This window comes from Brachyistius frenatus, unplaced genomic scaffold (assembly GCF_029030835.1).
Source record: "Brachyistius frenatus isolate BFR_SWC_R1_liver_20210118 unplaced genomic scaffold, ASM2903083v1 Contig_50, whole genome shotgun sequence".
NCBI classification, from domain to species: domain Eukaryota; kingdom Metazoa; phylum Chordata; class Actinopteri; family Embiotocidae; genus Brachyistius; species Brachyistius frenatus.
The window spans coordinates 2,418,152-2,439,037 of record NW_027210649.1 but is presented as its reverse complement, the minus strand read 5'-3'; the positions used below and the strand labels follow the sequence as shown (position 1 = coordinate 2,439,037).

Sequence of the window (20,886 nt, the reverse complement as noted above, 5' to 3'; positions counted from 1 at the left end):
AAATATTGATTAAGTTATATTAAAACCCATAAATATGTCCTATCTAAACACGGAGAGAAATAGAAATGTAAAGTTTCATAAAGTTTCCTTATTTCTAAAACAGAACCCGCTAGCCGAGCTTCACTTTTGCTCTTAAAAAAAAAAAAAAACGTATAAAACTGTAATAGTTCTACTTGGAGAAGTGTTGACTGAAGACCAAGAATTGCATTTGCTCTTTTCCTGTTTCTGCATGTGCATAAAAAAAACCATAAATGTTTTAAATATAATGACAAATGCCTCCAGTACAGTTTTTGTCCTCCATTTGGTTTTGTAAATCAAAGATCACGGGCGTTTCCAGAAGATGGACGTGATGAACTTATTCAGAAAAAGAGTGGGCAAACGGATATTTTATTTAGGAAGTGCCAAGTTCACACTGAGGTCAATTCTACAAAAGTACCACTATAATTTAGCAACAGGTAAGCTGGACAATTAATTATAGGCCAACGCATACAAAGAAGACCGATAGGTATTCAAACATGTGCCCGAAGATAACCTGCTGGCTTATAAAGGTATCATAAAAAATGTATGCAAAATGGGGTCAGACTCCGTTCAGCGTCAGTATTTCTAACAGCATGAGCTAATTATACGTCAGACGAGTGGTGGGTCTTGCAATCGAGCAGCGTGCAACACGAGTGGTTTGACACGGTGTCAAACCTGCTCCACCCTCACAGATGATTATACAGCGATGGATGCATTTATTTCTATGACCACGACAGATCTTTGGGTGAGGGGCAGTCACGCCACAGCCAAGTACATGACAGGAATAACTTAAAGGAATTTAGAGAGAAAACTGAACTTCTCGGTGATGCAAAACACTTCCTCTCTACGGCAGAATCCAAAGTTCATACGCCGGCGTGACCGGTTGAAGCTTGGTCAGCTGCCTCAAAGGGCTCAACTGGAAAGTGTTTGCAGGTGGGAAGCAAGAGAGCAAGTCCTACAGTAGTAACACCGACTCCGACAAGTCTCTCCTGGTGAACTGTGTCACTGGCGGACAAACCGAGCATGGAGGGACTCCAGAAACCTTCAACCTCAGTTATTTGCTCAAATTCAGACAAGAATCTCTGGTATTTGTAACACTTGTCTGTGAGACACAACGGCAGAAATAGGATAACGTTGTAAATTAGAGCTTCAAAACGTCATAGGCAGGAAGCTGCCATGATTAGATGGGTCAACCAAGCATGTGACTTAAACATGTGAAACTTTTGTTCATTTCCCATTTCCTACAGACAACTAGCATTTGTTCCTTTCAATTACAATCTTTTCTTAACCTGAAACATGTTGTAATTTTAGACATGACAGGGTTCCCCACTCCTAACCCCTTATACTCTTAAGCCCTTGGCCATTTGTTAAAAGAAATGTCCACCTTCCAAAAAAATAAATCTAATTTAGTAATAACTGTAAAATTGTGAGGCCAAAATGTAAAATCACAGAATTTATGAATATGAATTGGGAGATGAGCGAATTTTGAAACACAATAAGTCCTCTTTATCTTTATTAAAAGGCCATGGGGGGGGGGGGGAATGCTTCGGGGCATGTCTGAATTGTTGAGTTCATTTGAAATAGACTATGAGCCACCACGATCTGCTTTATGAACATTGCGGGTTCAGTGTTACCGATGACGATGATGATTTAAAAAAAAAAAAAAAAAGGGTTGGATTAAATGCTGAATCCATGCAACACGCGTTGCTTATGCTGGCGGCAATACTTCCGATATGATGAACCACTTACGGACGGTGGTACGGTGAGAGGTATAGAGTCATTAAAGCATTCAGGGTGTTTGTATCAATATGCAGCATATGCAGTTGTTGAGGATGGCTACGTGTAACAGCGATGACAAATGATGTTTTCCTGCTGATAAGGCTTTTAGATGAGGGTAGGTCGGGTTGATCATTGAAGGTAGACGGTGGTCTACAGCCTCCACCTAACAAACTAAGTGTACGTGTAGGTGAAACACCCCAAAAACCAACAAACAAAAGAATCAAAATGTAAGGCCTGGGATTGCATTTTCTTCCTCGCTGGTTTGAAAGAAGACAGTATGAAAGTATATCTGTGAAGATCCTCTAGGTCTGTGTGTTATCCGAAGGCAACTGGACTTGCTGGAGGGAGTCGCCGCCAGTCAGCTGGATTGGAGGTGAAACGCCTTCGGATAACACTTAGATATGAAAACGATGAAAGCAAGAATACGAGTCAAGTATGGATGGATATTTCTTTTTAATAATGTGCTCAGCAAAACCATTTCTTGGGGGATGACATAGCTGCAGCTGATGCTAATGTTTGCAGCATAGTTTTCATCCCCGATGGATATCGAAAGAAACCTCGCGCAGCGATGTTTTACCGTAGGCTCCATCTTCAAAGTCAAAACATTGTTTACCTGTTCCTGAGCGAGCTTATTACTGCGTAAGCAGGTCAGTCCTCATTTGTGTAAAATTAAAAAAATATAGTTTGGATTTGTATCCTGAAGTCATGTCTGTTTAGCTGCTCGAGATCTTGTAGATCAACTCTCAGAGCATTAGAGGAAAGCTTGAATCCAAAATGCTGAATAGAATGCATGCATTATAGAATTAAACTTCAATTCGTCATGCATTCCTTTTTTTTCATGGTGTAATAAAAGGCTTGTCAGCACTGAAGCCACTGGGTTTACAACAGGGACGGCCAGAAAAATCGATGCTACACATTACCGGAATACCGCCTTGCTTGCTTGCTTTGCTTTTAAGAGTCTTTTGCCACGGAGGGATGGACGACATAAAAGGTCTGGAAGGAAAAACAACAGGAATGTCCATACGGTCCCGGTGCAGTCCGGGAGTTGTCTATAGGCATCCATGCTGACTAAAGGAAAGAGGAAACCCAAGTGCCATAGATACCGTAGGACAGGGGTGTCAAACATACGGCCCGCGGGCCGGATCCGGCCCGCCAAGGGGGTCCAGCTCGGCCCGCCGGATGACTTTGCTAAGTGTGAAAATTACAGAAAGACATAAATTGCATTTCTATGAGAAAATGGAGGTTTATGAGTACAAACGTTTTGTTATTTTTTTTTTTTAATCGATCCAGTAATTGCTTCAAAAACAGCGTAAATGGGCTGATGTCTGAGTTTTTGGTCTTTATGTTTCTAGTTTATTGTAGAAAGACCTTAAAATAGGGTTTATCATCCAAAAACCTTCACCAATGATTTAAACAGAGAGAAATATTGTCGTTATGTATGCGTTATTATGCTATGATTTTACTGGTCTGGCCCACTTGAGATCAAAGTGGGCAGTATGTGGCCCCTTAACTAAAATGAGTGACAACCCTGCCGTAGGAGAAAGTTGACACTTATTGACGCGTGGTATTAGGATCGTAATCCCTGCGACGCTGAAGGAAAACGGCCGCCGCTTACATTTGGGAATAAGTACGTACTCAGTGGGACGCAGCGCCATTTTTCCTGAGGACATTTTCTCTATACCTTGCAAGACATAAACCGAACAGTAAAGTGGTGTTAAACGTGCAGTGATTAAAGATTGGCTGCGACTTCAGTGTTTCAACGCAGTCGTTTAAACGCTGTCTGTTCTCATGTGGTCTGATTACTGATTTAATTTGCTTGTAACTTGAGAAAGTCCTTAGTTACGGGATCATATATCACCACATTGTACAGTAATTGGCTCAGACATCACTAATGGCAATTAATCGCCGTTAAAAATGTTAAGCTGTGGATTTGTGGTTGCATGTACAAGCATGAATGAAACCGTCTGGTTTTGTGCTAAAAGCTTTGTAAAAAGCCAATACGAGGATCTCAAATTCAAGAGTATAATATTTACTGTGCTTAATAATGAATCGTCCTTGTCTGAGGAACTATACAATATTAAGCAGTACAGCGAATTGTGATGGGATACAGTTTCAGAGACGAACCTATTCCTGAGGTCAGTGTCGTAAAAGAAACGCAATCAACAGCAGCGCCGGCCCTTAACTCTGCCAAGCTGAATGATTCATAACCATGGAAGACTTGGCCTCCACATACAGTCTCTCTCAGCTCTTGTATTCTTAAATTACTCGCATGCATTTACAAGAAAAGCAGGGGTAATAATAATAATAATAATAAAATATACGTTTTAAAATTGTATTGTTGGGTTTATGGCTCACCAAAGTCACCTCCACACTCCAGAATCTGTACATTAAAAGTTTCCACACATAATTTACAAAACGCGTCGCAATTTTGATGGTTTTCGGTGAATTGCTTTTAGCGGGGTGAAAGGATTAGGGAGGAAACTGTGACGAGATGAAAAGTAGTTTTGCTGGAATGCATGATAAATGTTTTTAAGAAAAGCCTCATCGAGGTTTGCCAATGTGTCCTTTTCAATAAACCGGCCTTACAACGCGGAAGAAAGTGGAGGATTGCAATTTGAACTAAACTCATTTGAGCTGAAGCAGAAGAAAAAAAAAAGTATTAATTATTGTCATAATTGCAATCCATGAATGTTAATCATCTTTATGTATTTGTTTGTGATTTTTAAATAGAATTTTACACTGCCTGCACACGTTTCCTCTGGTATCACAATAGTACAGTTGATTTAGCTCTCGATGGTATTCACATAGTCTCCAGATTTAACAAAAAAAAAAAAAAAAAAAAAAAAATCTGAGCTGGTTATTAAACAAGCAGTTTGTTCATATTTGCTGGCAGTGCATGAAAAATACTGCGTATTTTTGCAAGCGAAGAGGTGAAACTAATCGATGAAGGCAATCAAATTAGCAGAAATATACATCCCACTTAATTCCTTCTACCGCCGAGGTGGACAAGAAACTCTTCATAATTTCAGCGACTGCCTGCTGTTGTCTTAAATAGTGGATAATGTAGCAGAATGATAATAATGCAATTAAATCCTTTGGGGTTTGATGAGAAAACTGAGAAAACACAAGTGTGCAGAAGAGAGAAAATAGATCTGGTTTCAAAGCCTTGACTCAAAGGTTAAAAAAAAAAAAAAAATCAATACTATGACCTAAAGGGAACAAAACTCAAATGCAAATAAATATTTCCCTTTTTTTTTTTTTTTTTGCTTATGACACAAATATGATAGCGAATACTTGTGGAACGTGATCAACTCTCCCCCAGACGGTGGAAAACACAGTCTTAGTGTCTAAACATGATGCAGCATCCCCTTCCCTTTTGCAAAAAAAACAAAATCACTTTCAACCCTTTGATGTAGCTCTTACTGTACACAACATCCAGCAACAATACCGACTGCGCAATCCAAAACACATTTCAGCTGCGAGTTAACCCGGGGCGTTCTTTGCGCTCTTCCGTTCGCCCATTTTACACTTGTTCCAGAATCGCCGAGCGTGAGAAGATTGCGTCAAAACGGGAGAGAAAGCTAATTTTGGCAGGACCGAACCGGGACAGACAGCCGGACGGCTGTCGACGGTCCTTTTCCTCGGAGAACCTCCGCGGCGGGCTCTCGTCGCTGAATCGGCGAAATCCTCTCCTCCCCGTCGCGAACGCAATTTCCCCGAGCGACGGGGGGACGCGCCCGGCAACGTCTAACTTCGCTCCCATCGTTAAACGCTTTAACCGGCGACGGCCGGGAAATCCCCCCCCCCCTCCCTGGCCCGACTCCTTTTCACGTCGGGCCAGTACGGCGAGGGGACGTTCAGATTTGACCGTTTAAAAACGAATAACGATGACGCGTTGTTGTCGTCGTTGTTGTTGTTGTTGTTGTTTTTCTCCCCTTTATCTTCCTCAGGAATTGCCGGAACTCCGGTGGTCTTCAACGTGAACGGAGACGCTCCCGGCCGCTACGAAATCTACCAATACCAGACGACGAACAACACCGCAGAGTACAAGATCATCGGTCACTGGACGGACCAGCTCCACTTGGACGTAAGGGCGTCGCCGACGTCGGATAAAGCGTGCCCGGACAAAATGGACGCTCACATTGCGACAGCGAGAGGCGCTTTTCGTCAGCTGGAAAAAAAACGAACCCTGAAGGAAGATGCCGTGCGGTGAAATAGGGAGAGAGGGGAAAAATGGTGGGAAAAAAATGTTCACAAGAACACCTGCCGTGAGATGAACCCGTCATCAATTGGGATTAAAGCCGATGAACTCAAAATGGACGTCCTCATTTGATTTTGGACTCTCCTCCGGCGGCACCGGGCCCGCCTCTTAACTCCCGTTACGGGGAAATTTACAGCGTTCGCGGCGGAGCTTCGCTTTACGCACCGTCTCGTAATTCGTCGCCGTTATCGAAAGATTATGCCGAACACGTCTCGGTCGCGTCCGGTTTTAGGGGGCGACGGTCGACGGGATAATATTCATAAATCATCCTTTTCCTGTTTGGCTTTTAGACTTTATGAAAACAGAGGCGGACGGATGCTTTAGGTCAATGCAGAGTCTGAGTGTACGGCGTTACGCTGATTTGAGCGGGCCTATAATGGAATAAAAAGCATCGTTTCCCATGAACCTTATTTCCCCCAGTCGCCTAAACTATCCAGATGTTTATTTGAATAATTGAATATTTCCTCTCCGTTGCCGCGCCCCCCCCCCCCGTTTCACTCGAGATCTCGTCAGCAAACTGCAGGTCAACTGCCTTTTTGGAGGAGCCCAACGTGCAGTCGTTGCAGTTTCCCCCCCCCGTGTCAGATCCGGGAAAATAAACCCGTATCGTTAAAAAAAATAAAATAAAATAAAGCGCTATGGGTCACGGGGCGAAGGCTGGAAAACAAGGTGGAAAACACCTTCCGTGCAGACTGAACCTCTCCTTTCTCCTGCTTCTCCCCTGCAGACCGAGGAGATGCGGTGGCCCGGAGGGACGCGGGAAGTGCCTTCGTCCATATGCAGCCAGCCCTGCCGCGCCGGCCAGCGAAAGAAGACGGTGAAGGGAATCCCATGCTGCTGGCACTGCGAGAACTGCGACGGCTACCAGTATCAGGCCGACACTCACACCTGCAAGATGTGTCGCTTCGACCTGCGGCCCAACGACAACCACACCGGCTGCGACCCCATCCCCATTGTCAAGCTGGAGTGGAGCTCCCCTTGGGCGGTCATCCCCGTTCTCATCGCCGTCTTCGGGATCATGGCCACCGTGTTGGTGGTCGCCACCTTCGTACGCTACAACGACACGCCCATCGTGAAGGCGTCGGGTCGGGAGCTGAGCTACGTGCTGCTGACGGGCATCTTTCTGTGCTACGCGACGACATTCCTCATGATCTCCACCCCCGACGTGGTTGTATGCTCGCTGCGGAGGATTTTCCTGGGCCTGGGTATGAGCATAAGCTACGCAGCTCTGCTCACCAAGACCAACCGGATCTACCGGATTTTCGAACAGGGCAAGATGTCGGTCAGCGCCCCGCGGTTCATCTCGCCCGCCTCCCAGCTGGTCATCACGTTCAGCCTGATATCAGTGCAGCTCCTCGGCGTGTGCATCTGGTTCGGCGTGGACCCGTCGCAAGCCATCATTGACTACGAGGACCAGCGCACGTCCAACCCCGACAGGGCCCGCGGCGTTTTGAAATGCGACATATCGGACCTGTCTCTCATCTGTCTGCTGGGTTACAGCATGCTGCTGATGGTCACCTGCACAGTTTACGCCATCAAGACGAGGGGGGTCCCCGAGACGTTCAACGAGGCCAAGCCCATCGGCTTCACCATGTACACCACCTGCATTGTGTGGCTTGCCTTCATCCCCATCTTTTTTGGGACCTCACAATCAGCAGAGAAGGTAAATATTCCGACTGAAACGAGGTGGAAGTTCAAAGCAGGTTTGCCCTGTTCCGGTGTTTTTGATCTGTCTGGGAAGACGCCCATGCAGCCACTCGACATTCACCGTTTGTTGTCTATTTACAACGAGCGCAATCGGCAGCAAGTACATTTAAATTCGCCCGTGCACATCAGATGTCAGCTTTCCATTTATACTTCCCGTGTGCCTCATTGTGAGGAAAATGGCCACTCAAATTACACGTGGCGTAGCACGCACCTCTTGTGTTTGTGGACGCTGCCACTGTTCATCGCGAGCCGATGGGCTTTGCGCTCCGCTGCGGGGATTACAAGGCTTTTAGAGTCGCCTTGTGAGGATAATTCATTCACCTCAAGTTTGCTTGGATATGTTTTCTTTAATTGTGTTACTGCGCGTTTGAATCAGCTTTCGCTGGGTGGGAATACCGAGTAGTCAATTACGGCACATTCACGCAGACAGAAATAGATAACGCATGTTTGTGAAGTGGCATAAAATTACTGTGGTTGTTGATGTTTCTTGTCAGTTGAAAGCGACTCACAAATCACCCCTTAAAAGTGCTCATTTCGAGGCTGTGACAGATGCGCATTAAAAAAAATAAAATAAAAGCAGAGTGTGGAAATGTTAAACTACCAGTTGGAATAAATGCATCAGTATGGGAATACTGTGGTGCTGCACAATAACAGACCTGACGGCAGCCTTTCGACTCTCAGCGACATAAAAGTGTGTGCGCGCGCTAAGAAGAATGCGCTGGATAAGTGTGCACGGTGCGAGCGAAGTGACAGTAACACCTCGAGTTTACTGGACAAAAGGCTACAGGCGAAGGGCCCTCTGAGGGAGACGCATGCTTCGTTCTCCTCGTGTTGAAAGAAATATGGTCGCAGGAAACCGGCGATATTAAAATCATCTTTTTGGGAAATGTTTGGAAACAATCATTCTTCTCAATTTTGGCATTTTTATGGCAGTCCAATCCACATTGTTGACATGTTTGTAGCCAGGAGCTACGGGTGCTGCGTGCGTGTAAACACAGCCGGTGACGAGGCAGCCAAAAATACGGATCATTCCTTCGCTTCGCGTGTATCTCCGCCACTGAGGAGAAGGTGGATAAAGCTAGAGGGGAGTTGCAAGGGTTTGCATTAAATCCAATTGTCACGAGACCTGTGATCACAAAGACTGAAGGTTGAATTCGTGTCTGTTGCAATTGAATAACCACACAGCCTAAAAGTGAAACATCATCACAAACTGTCCAAGGTTATATTTTCCATTTCTCAGAGAAGCTGTTTTTTTGTTTTTTTTTCATATCCATTGAGTAATATCTTACATATACCATTAAATATTAATTAATTCTTGTTAGATGTGACAGTCCATAACCTGAACTTGTTTTTTTTTTTTAAATACTCATTATTTCAAAGGTATTAATAATTAAAAGTATTCTTATGATTAGTAGGCTTACTGTGATCTGGCTCTTTCCTTTGCAGTGTTACAGTGCAAAGAAACAGTAACTGTATATATATATATATTTTACAGCCAAGCTACAGTAAATTAGACTTCTCATCGAGTTCTCATTATCGGAATAGGACAATTCCAAGACCCCAATTATATATTTCTTGAAAAAAATATATATATGTCAGATTAAATTATTGGAACTAATTTGATTTAATTTCATCCCGTTAATAAAAACCCTAAAACAAAATGTTTGGGTAGAAGGTCTTAGAAGCTCTGCGGAAGTGTGTTCCTGGTCGTATGCTTGTTTATAAGTAGGGACGACTCTGACTGGATAAGAAATGTCAAAAAGGGGAACTCCTGCTTTAAACAAACTTCAAAATGGTTCCTGTCGACAGTTTTTTTTTGTTTTTTTTTCCCCTCCCTCACTTGTGCCGATGAAGCAGATTGGAAAAATGTATATCACCGAGGCCAATGGAGGTAGACAAAGGGGTTCTGGGCTCCCCCCTCACGGAGTGACTCCGCTCGGTACTCCGGAGGGCTCGCAATATTGTTCCCAACTCGCCCCGGGCCACGCCTAACCTTCTCAGGAGATTACAACACTCCCTCTCCATCACTTGGAAACGCTCATGTGCTGCGTACAGCATGATGGACCACAGGGCTCCATCACTTCCGTCTTCTACCGACATCTTTTTTCTTTTTTTTTTCTAAACTCGCATGGCTTAAGGAGTTCCACAGAGCTTCTAAGACCTTCTACCCAAACATTTTGAACGCTTCTCTTATCGATTTTATTCCATCAACGTAGATCATAATTCCTGAATAACAGGCTCCATGCGTTCACGGTAACATATGCGACCAATAACCCGTCAGGTGCGGCTTACGGAACGCAGGCCAACTGGCTCACGTCGAACGAGCGGGATGAAGAAGCGGGCTGCGGTTTGGACAGAGGAAGAGGACTGGAATTTACAGTTCAGCGTGGCGAAGCTTTTACCGAGTTACTCTCTCAAAAGCTCATCTCCCTCATGCCATTTGTTTACAGCGTGCATTGCATTCTTACAGTTCACCAAAACAAAAGATTTAAAAAAAAGTGAACGTGAGCTACATATAAAATAGCGCAAGTCCGTGGCTTATATGTCGGGAGCAGAATCTTCTGCACTAAAATAAAAATGACTTCTGGGATCGGCTCCAAACGTGCCGGTATCTGTATTCATTTCGACGGGTAAGCAGTAGCAGCGGTTTAGAGTTTCGCCGAGACGCTGCGCAAACGTTCTCGCCGAAAACTCTTTTGGTCTGACGGCTCATGGGTTTGCTGGGTATTTTGTTTTTGATAGTGTTTTGAGCCGTACTCGACACGACCACTAGAGGCGCCGGCGGTCAAGGAGACACTACCGCGTTAAATGGAAATGTGGGCGCACCGGTGCTATACCGTTGCAGGAAGTCAGTCTGGAGCGTTGGCGAGGTCACGTGTTCACTTCACCTTTCGTTTTGCGGCTGGAACCGACCGAAGGTTCCGCAAAATCACGCTCGGCGCTTACAAACGAAAGCGCTCGGGCAGCTGGAGCGATGCCGCAGGAGCACCCTGGCAACACACTGTACGTCGAGACGTAAACTTAAATGCCATCTTCTGAGGTTTACGTCAACTGACATTTCCATAAAGCCTTTCCTGGCCACGTTACGGTAACACTCCGTGAGCGTCGTGAATCAAGACAAAATGTCGCGTTTGCTGCCGTACAAACAACATTTGTCAAAACCGCATGTTGCGAAACATCATCTGTTACCGCTGACACGTGGTTCGGAGCCCTGTTGGCTATTCCCATGTCAAACTACTCAGTCATTTGCGATGTGTGTGAATGTAATGTCAGACACAACTTCGGGCAAATCTCTTTGAAGGATGTCTCCCAGCTGCGTCGCCACTGTAAACCCGTCGCCTTGTGTTTATCAACTTCAGACGGAAGAGACAAAGTCTGCTGTTCTTTTTATCCCCCTTTTTTTTTTCTCCAATTCATATTTTTCACACCGCAGTACTTTGAAAAGGTCGGGAAAAGGATCACCGTGAAACAAGTCTTTGAGTTCCTTTAAAGGGGTTTTTAATTGTTTATAAAGGTGCAATTTGAAGTGTGCACGTGTCGGAGTCGGGTATAATCCAACCGTTATATTTTTACAGCCCCCCCCCCTGCCGTCGCAATCTCAACACCAACAAAACCAAAGGATAGACTGCGCGTGAGTTTCTGGGATGATTATCATAAATGACAAATCACTCGCAGGCAGTTTTAATATGCTGTAGGATGTTTCTCCACTCCCCGGTTGTTGCCTGCAGCTATAGATCTACTTCCCAGCTGTGAGTTGCAGCTGTCACCGGCTTCAGAGAACACGCAATCCTTATGCTGTTGTCTGAAACCTCAGGGTGAAAGACATCTACACACAGACTACATAAACACCCATCAGGGGGGGGGCGCTCCTATTAGATGTATATCATAAATAAACGAACGCAAAAGATGAGAGCGCAGCAGCGATGGGAATTAAAAAGAGAACGACCGTGCGGCGCCGCATTGCCATCGCCGTGCCTCGTGTGGCAATTACATGACGCGTGCTTTTCAAAGTTTCGTTTTTCCATTACGGGATGTCATTTGCAAGAAACTATTATCCCTCTGCTTATTTGAGTATCGTCATGCCTGCGCTGCAAAACTCCCGTTGGAAAAACGTTGGAGGACAGGCGCACGTTGTTCAAACCGCGCGGGCTCCGAACGACGCGATCTTCGCGACCGCGAGCTCAGTTCAACCTGACACTCTTAAAAAAACGACATCAATTTCCGTCACCGCCGGCTTCGGCAAGTAACCCCCCCCCCCCCTCCCCTTCTGTCTCCTCCGCAACACAGATGTACATCCAGACCACAACCCTGACCATATCCGTGAGCCTCAGCGCGTCGGTCTCTCTGGGAATGCTCTACATGCCCAAGGTCTACGTGGTCCTCTTCCACCCAGAGCAGAACGTGCCCAAGCGCAAGCGCAGCCTGAAGGCGGTGGTCACCGCGGCCACCATGTCCAACAAGTTCAACCCCAAAGGCGGCCTGAGGCCCAACGGAGAGGCCAAGTCTGAACTCTGTGAAAGTCTTGAAACGCAAGGTTGGTATCACGTCCGCTGTTACAATAAAGAGAAAGAAAAGATACATTTAAAAAAAAAAAAAAAAAAAAGGATCTCAACCAGGGGCTGATTTTATGCCGAGGCACTTTCTGTGTGCAACTGCAGCTGTTACAGAACACCCATACCGCTACTACTTGAAAAATAGTGAAGGCTTTTTAGATCAACGTGTCGCACTTCGGCACTTCAGGAGATTATAAAGCATTTCGCGAGCATGGAAGAAGTCGGGTTGTCATTTCAGTTCCAAGTCAAGCGGAGCTACGCTGTCTCCCTTTTGAAAGCGAGTCACCGCAGATGGCAAACAGAACGGTGCGAATAATAGCCGAGTGTAATATTAGCTTCGAGCCAGCGCAGGAGTCGAGTTTTCAAAGTTCGCCTTTATGAAAAAAGGGGGTTTAACTGATCGGCAGAAGGCCGAGCTCATGCTCTCGATGTTCGCGGCCGTTCCGTTTTTATTGGGATTGTCCTGAATTTTTAACACTTGGAAGAGCAAAGGAGTTGTACTCTCGCTAACTCTCGCCACACTGGATTTGTGAATCAGGAGGTGTGACGGGTTGCCCACACTGTTCTGATTTTGAAAGGGACGAAAAGGAGGTTGGAAAAGAGGATATTTCAATCACCGAGATAAAGTGTATGAGTAGGCAGTCTCTCTCTGTGTGTGTGTATGTGTTGGGGAGGGAGGGGGGGGGGGCGGCTTAATTCCAATCAAGCAACCCCACATGTTCCGATTACTGAAAGGTCCTGATTTTATACTCTGACAAGCTGAACAGTATACAATGATGTGTATTAAAGCCTGCGCCCACTCTTGCATGTATGCCTTTTTTCCTGCCTTAGAATAGAGTTGTTATATCTCATCCAATTACAGAGACCATTTATAGGTTTTGATTCTCACCCTCTGGTTTGAACTGTGAATCTCTAACAACTGCTCTTTGTGCTTATGTGTCAGACTGTGTTGAGGGAGGGGAGCCTTGTGAGGGACTTTAGACTCTCAGGTAACCCAATTAGATGATGATTTTTTTTTATTTTTTTTTTATCTGTGACCACATTTATTTATTTTTTTTACCGTTAATTTCTGCTAATGTTCACCACAACACCCGTGCCTGCCTATATACTGTTGCACAAAGCATCCCAGCTGCCCCCGGCTAAAATCCGGCACCCCGAATGACACGAGGCCGTAATCACGCGCCCACGAATCCACTCTTGACCGACGCACATTAACTTGGACAGACGACATAGGTGTGCGCTGCTGTAAAATGGCCAATCAGCGTGGTAAAGCCTGTTAACGTGGGAAAATGACATCACTCTGTCTGAGTGCAGGAGACAAGCGATAGCCGCGTGTCCTCTGTAATTTGTTTCCCCCGCTGACAAAAGAAGGAATTTGTTGTAATGGGACGACAACAACAACAACAATAAGAGAGAACAGGAAAAGACAGATGGGTCTGCCTGCTCCAATTCTTTCTGGACCATCTATTCTTTATCTTGGCCCCGCAGCGCATAAATATTCAAATAAGGTTCATTTATCAATGCTTCTCTTGGAAGAGACGCTTTGGATGAAATGGCGAGAAGCCCCCCCCCCTCGCCCCCCCACCTCGCTCCCCCACCGCCACCTCCCCCATTCACAACACCCCAAACATGGCACTGACAAATGTACAGAAGCGTTTACTGTTACACATCTCGCCCCTGCAGCACTTTTGCCCCAGCTCTGGCTTTCAGCTGTCTTCTGATTGGATTCACCCCCTCTGACATATTCAATCAGCCAAGGCTGCTGCGGGCATATTGGCAGATTGGTAGTGTGATTACCACCACCACCACCACCGAGCATGCTCGCTGAGGACAGTTTTATTTTGAAAGAAATGACACGTGCGCTGACACTTGCACAACAGACACATGTGTGCAGACAAGCATGACGGCACACATACCCACCGACACTGTATGTACGACAGTCCCATACGACCAGCAGTTCGGGTCCGCCCGCCGCTCGTCTGTCTGAGCAGTTTTATTCGCAGCTGATATAAAATTCCACGAAACGTGAAAATGAATGTAAAAGAATAACGAGGACTTATCAAAGATTGATGACAACACTAATAGCGCCAAGTCAGATCACATATTGCCTCCGCAGTATCTTACGACAGACACGCTTTACGATTCCAAGTGGTAATCCGCTGACCGACCGCTGCATGCTTTGCTTGGCGGACAGAGAGATCTCAGCTCTTTGCATGCGGTGGAAGATTTGCATTTGAATGGTGGCGACTTCATTTTATACCCCTGTTGTGATCTGCTTGGTGGCTCTACATTTTGGATACAATTCAATGGCACAATCAGCTGTGAAAAAAAACCCTCCAGACAGTTGTTTTTTTTCCTGATTTCATGAATGCTGTAGCAGGAGGTACAAACATGAATATGAGAGTTTCTAAGGCCGATGATTCCGAGTGCATCTGCATCTGTTAAATTCTATGGTGATATGTTGTTAAACTGTCTGGAATGTACCATAGCAATCAATAATTCACTTGCAACAGTCAATAATAAACCTTATTTTAGAGCAGAAAAGATCATGCCATTGACTGACTAGTCAATCAGCAGATAATGAAACTATTTTGATGTTTGGTTCATCGTTCCAGTAATTTCTCAAGCATAAATCCAAAATATTCTTCAGTTTCACTTCATAAAATTTCTCTATTATCATTGTACGGTGAATATTTTTGGAGTTGGTTAGACAAAATAATCACTGAAGATGACATTTTGAGCCTGATAAATTGTGGTGAGGATAGAGACTAAATAAATGAAAACAATCACCAGAGTATTAGTAAAGAATATAACCATTAAATGCAATACATTCGTAACATTTTACACTCTGAGAAATTTTGTTTGGTGTCATTTTGCCATGGATGTTTTGCTTTAAGCTGCGATTGAATTACCAGTTTTCTTGACACCATGATCTCATCTGCTGTTAGCAGCTCACAATTTGAATTTTAAGCGGGACGACTGGATGTTTTTTGTTGAAAGCCACCTTGGAAGTCAACTGATGTCTCGCCCCAAAATTAGATGAACACAAGCTTATACTTTCAATATTTGATCAAAGAAGCAGGTATTCTGTGAGGGAATTGTTTATCATCTGGACCACTGGCTGAACCAGAAGAGTATAATGCCAATCCAGGCTGTAGAGGATCTCCCAACTGTTCGTCACATTACATTTTCGAGGAGAAAAATGAAAACAACTCTTACTTTAGAAACACAAAACGCCTTCTCTACCTCTACAGAAGAACAATAAAGATCGTATGTACACTTATTGACCAAAATGATACAAATTGAGAAAATAATGAAGAGCGCAAAGGAAAAACTACTAGCAGATTCTGATCTGATCCCAGATTTTGTGCATTTTTATTAAAAGGCTTATTTAACTCCAAACATCACATTAATACTTTGTTTTATAGCTTGGTCACAGTCTTGCAGTTTTCAGCTTCACAAATGACAAATTTCAATCTAAAAGTCAGGCAATTAAAGGGAATATTCATCTAAACACCATTTGACATCTGCTTTATGATTAGTTGCACCTGTGCTTGTTTAATGAAGTCCCCCATAAATAGAATTTCACATAAATCTGGTTTCCAACAACTTTGACTCTTAAATATTACCTTTCCGCGCATATTTCAAATCTCACCAATTGCATTTTAACCCTTTCCTTCTTTCTCCTACACCTTCACTTACAGCGTTGGCCTCGAAGCAGACATACATAAGCTACAGTAACCATGCCATCTAAGACAGAGATGAACCGTGGAAGAGGAGCAGAGGCCTGCCTGAGGAGAAACCACCTGGTTCTGGGGGATTTGGGGGGGGGAAATACTGGAGAACTTTCAAGCTGCTACAGCAGAGAGGACAGGGGTGGAAAGATGGGAATTTGTCACTCCAAAGGATGTCATATTTTTCTAGGGAATCAGGTAAAGGCTCGAATGCCAAACGTAGGAGAAATTAGTAGATTGCAGGAGGGATATGGGAGAAGTAAGGGAGGTTGGACAGTTAATTTTCCTCTTCCCACCCTTTCTGAGACACAAGTGAGCATTGATCGGTGACGTTTCCAGATGCCAGCTGAGTGAACCAGCTGGAGCCGACAGTATGTTTTTCTTCTGAAGTGCATAGCACACAATTTCAGCTCTCTCTGAGGCTGAAACATTTGTCTCATTTTAAGAAAAAAACACGGGAAATGTGTTCTGTTTTCATCAAATGCAGTTGGCAAGATAAAACAGTATAAGAATATAATCATTATTTTTGGTTAAAGGTATTATAGGAGCTGAAAGCTGCAGTACTCTTCAAACTGTACATGCCTTACTTACATGAATTAACCATATCTGAAAAACATGGAAATAAAGCAGTGGGTCAACCCCAGTTGTTTTATAAATGTTTCCTAATAATGGTGATGACATCATCATCATCATCATCTTGACAAACCTAATGTACAGTCCCAGAGCATGCTAATGGGAGCATCACGTGTACTGTGCCGTGTTGTCAACGTCTACGGAATGCAGCATTTGTCATGGTTGTCATACACAGTGGAAGATGTCGTTACCCACTGGGTTACTCTCTGCTGAATAAAAAGTAATCAAACTAAACACAAATTGCCATGAAATATCTTTATGGTGTACATCACACTCCATCTGCAGTTACAATAACAAATATTCAAACCCCAAAAGAAAGTGAAGATTTATAACATTCAATTTCTCCAGAGCTAGATTTTGATTTACATTAATTCTTTAAGAGTTCAATGACACAGAAAATGAATACTGAAATAGTATTTTATAATAGCAGGATATGTCATTAATACTGCCATGTCATAATTATTCAACCCCAATATCATTTTGAATTTAAAACTTACTGCCTGTCAATATCACCTAAAGTTAGGTTAAAATGTGATCAACCCAATATGAAATAATAGTGACCCTTAATTTGCTGAAGTTGTGATGTGTTCATACGAACACCATCCAGGAATTTGTTTAAGATGTGTTGCAATCATGGTGAAGACTCGGAGCTGCCAAAAAAGTGTAGATGACATATAATCTCATTGCAACAGGAATTACAGTGATTAAAGATTACAATCTTTGGTGAGGTTTAAAATAAAAACTCTTTGCAGCACAAAAGCCATCAAAGTAAAATGAGCCGCAAGATCCCGTAAGAGAGGCTCGTCAGCACTTATCAAAATCCTTTATTAGAGGCTATTAAGGCAAAAGGAGGTTCCACCAAGTATTGAGGTTGGGGGTTGAATAACTGCACTTGGAGATTCGTAAAGAGAATAAAATATGTTTTATTGAAAATCGAAAGGATATCAAAGTGGATTTCTCTGTTAACTCGGACTTTACTGGGTAAATTTCTGTTCAATTCTTTGCACATCTCTACAGAACCTCCTCTGGTGAGGTGGGCTGAATATTTCCAATCGCAACTATATGTCAGCCAGGACTTGGAGACTTGACAATGCATTTAAACGTCCCAGATTTATTGGCCCTTATTTATCATGCACTTGTTGAAGCCTTTGTAAAGTCAAGCAGTTAGATGATATTAAACTTTTCACATTGGTTGGCGTTAAATATCAACAGACTTATTTAAGGTTATTTCGATATAGTTCAGATTTAGTCGTATTTGTCCAGATTCTAAGAATTCATACTTAATTGTTATAGTACTGGAGCAAGAATAATTCTGTTACTGAATATTCTGCCCCTTAAAGCAGGGTTTAATAAAATGCTTGATTTTTGAAGGAAAAGAGCAACATCTGAGTTGAGAGCCTGATGTTATATGATTAATAGGGCAATATTACATAATTTGAGGTAGAAGCACATGTTATCTGTGTTCTTTGCTAAAAATGTAAACAGATAAATTGATTTCCTCCTGAAGGTTATGTATTTTGATGCTGCAGTGGAAATGATAAACAAGACGTTTGATAGTTTTTTTGGTGCAAAATGTGGCTCGTATTCAAGCTCTGTTCATACTGTTTAAAAATAATTATGAGTATGACACATATACCATGATGAGTCATTTTGCCTCCCAGCAGGATAAATAAATCTCATGTCATGTTACGTCTAAATAATCTCCACAGATCTGGAAATAGCATTTTGTTAATTGTCAGATTATAGCTAGCGTTACAGCCACACTTCATTTAGCTGAAGTAGATTTCGTAACAGTAGGCCTACTTTAAGTGACTACTCATCTCATTAAGTAACTCATTTGGCTCACCGTTTTATTCGTTTGGTCAAAACACAGACATGTAGAGTCGTTATGAACCCCCTGATTTAAAAACTAACTAAACTAAAATGGCACTTGTTTCCAGCAAACACACTCAGACAATGATTGCACTCCACTGTCCCGGCAGGAAACAATGCTCAATTTAAAATTGAGCAGGTTAAAGACATCTTTTTTTTTTCCCCCTTCCACAGGAGTTGGTGGAAAACAAAACAGACCTAAACTGTCAGTGAAAATGACACCAACAGGAAAGCCTTGTTGTTGAGTGTATGCCCTCAAAAAAAAAATCCCCCAGTACAGCTTGAGGTTTCTAGAGTTGATAATCACTGATCCGTACCGTAATCCATTGATTTTTCACAGTGATATTGACAAATCTTAATTTTCGATGAAAAAACGGTGTGAATAGCTGCTTGACAAATAAGGGCCAGTGCCTTCATTCTGTGCCTCATACCCATTAAAATCCTCCTGCCGTTCTGCCCATGGATCTTTCATGGTGTTGTTTGCGTTGCATACATTACTTTTCAAGCGTGTTCTGTCCAAAAATAATTCAGAAAGGACTCGATGTACAATTTATAATAAAGTGTGTAAACCCCATTTCTGTCGCCAATCTCTGAAGTATTTGTCATGAACAGTAACTCTGGAATTTGTCTCATTAAATGTTATCCTTAGCGATGCAAAAATCTGTATGTTGCATGTCAGAACCCATAACAAGTCATGTGAACAAATTGAGAGAAAGGCATAATGTCCAGCAGGAAAACTACTGCAGACGATTAAAAATAACTAATATCTTGGTTTAATCAATGATTCTCTCAGCTTTAACAAGTCTAAGGTGTTGCCGCAAATGTTGTTTTCTCATCATTTGATAAAGTATTGTTTGTGGGATTGGTTGTGTTTGTGAATATGATAATTTACACCTTTATTTTTGCCACCACCCCGCGCCCCCTCTTTATTTTCCTAGAACACTTTGTCTGTGTTACAAAATAGAATATGTAAGTGCTGACTGAAATTAAATGGCAAGTAAATGTACGTTATTAAAATGGATTGATCATGTCTGCTTTATGTACTGAATTATAAAAAACAAAAAAAAACAAAAAAAAGAAAGTTACAGTGCCTGGATATTTATGAATTATCTATAGAAAAAAATGTGTAGAGCATGTTCATTTTTATACAAGATATTTCTAATAAAAGACTGTTTTGCAAATAAATTGCTGCTGCTTCTTCTTGGCTAGCATGTTTTCAATTTGGCATTTGAGACAAAACGGAATATATTTATCATTTTCAATAAGTATTGACTGCCAACATTTATCATCATTCTCAGTGATCCTTACTGCTATATTCTCCAAGCTGACATGACATGCAAGCCTAAGGAAAAGGCATGCCATGTTCTTTAACTCATGTAGATGGACAGAAATGACAAATACTAGAGAACAGGTATTTCAATTTTTGTTGTAATCAGATATGTAATGTTAGTTAATTAACAGAAATGAACTGCTTTGATAAGGGGCTATTTGTTAATGCCATTGATCGTGGAAAGACTCCCAATATTCTCTGACTTTAGCTTCTCCCATGTTAGGATTTGTTGCCATTTGGTTTTTATAGCATTATAAACTGAATATCTTCAGGTTTGGAATTGTTGGTTAAACAGACATGTGAAGATTTTCCCTTGAAGTCTACAGATTTTTCAGTATTTTATCATTTGTCAACTAAATAATCAATAAATGTAGTAAATGGCGGATAAATTGATGATGCAAACAAAGGTTGCATAATATAAGCATTCAGTATGTGCCAAATAAAATGTGTTTAAAGAGTAATTCGTGTTCTGTCTTTGTAGAGACAGACAAAGTCAAGATAGACTGTGTAAATGCACATAGAGAGTGGTGGATGATTTATATAAACCTGAAAGCCACAGTCAGATCACATACAACATCTTACATTGGGATAGCCAGATTTAAGACCTGAACTCCTGTAAAGGAATCTGGATTTCAATCCCATAATTTTCACTACTAAATCATAAAGTCAGGTGATATGCCAGAGGAGAAACTGTCCAAGGAGCTGGAAAAAATTGATTTCACCATCAGCCAAAAATATTTAAAATGGAGTGTAACAAGTGGGAGAGGATTTCAAGGTTGCGCTTGACTTCCTCTGCAGTATGCTTCCATATAAATACATCCACATTCAATTATTTAGAAACTGATATAAAACATGAACACATGTTCACATGTAAGGCATAGAATCGCAATAGTGAATGTGTTTAGTACTGTGAGCTTCACCCGCAATGAGGCAAGCCACAGCCTTAACCTGGATTTCATGGTAGCTCAATATGGTCAGCTACACCTGCAACTTAAGCCT

General features: G+C 42.7%; 1 protein-coding gene across 4 annotated transcripts in view; it reads left to right on the top strand.

Annotated features, from left to right (window-relative positions):
• Positions 1-20,296, top strand: part of LOC138624323 (metabotropic glutamate receptor 4-like) — a 182,501-nt gene extending 162,205 nt beyond the window's left edge. Inside the window, exons 8-12 of one of the 4 annotated variants that reach the window (XM_069704412.1) lie at positions 5,748-5,884; positions 6,786-7,721; positions 12,053-12,299; positions 13,262-13,307; positions 16,023-20,296. In XM_069704412.1, coding sequence (XP_069560513.1) covers positions 5,748-5,884; positions 6,786-7,721; positions 12,053-12,299; positions 13,262-13,299 — 1,358 coding nt within the window. In that variant the 3' untranslated portion in view covers positions 13,300-13,307; positions 16,023-20,296. Of the gene's footprint in view, positions 1-5,747; positions 5,885-6,785; positions 7,722-12,052; positions 12,300-13,261; positions 13,308-16,022 lie in introns of those variants that run through there. The other 3 variants (XM_069704411.1, XM_069704413.1, XM_069704414.1) reach the window with 3 other exon arrangements.
• Positions 20,297-20,886: the final 590 nt, after the last annotated feature.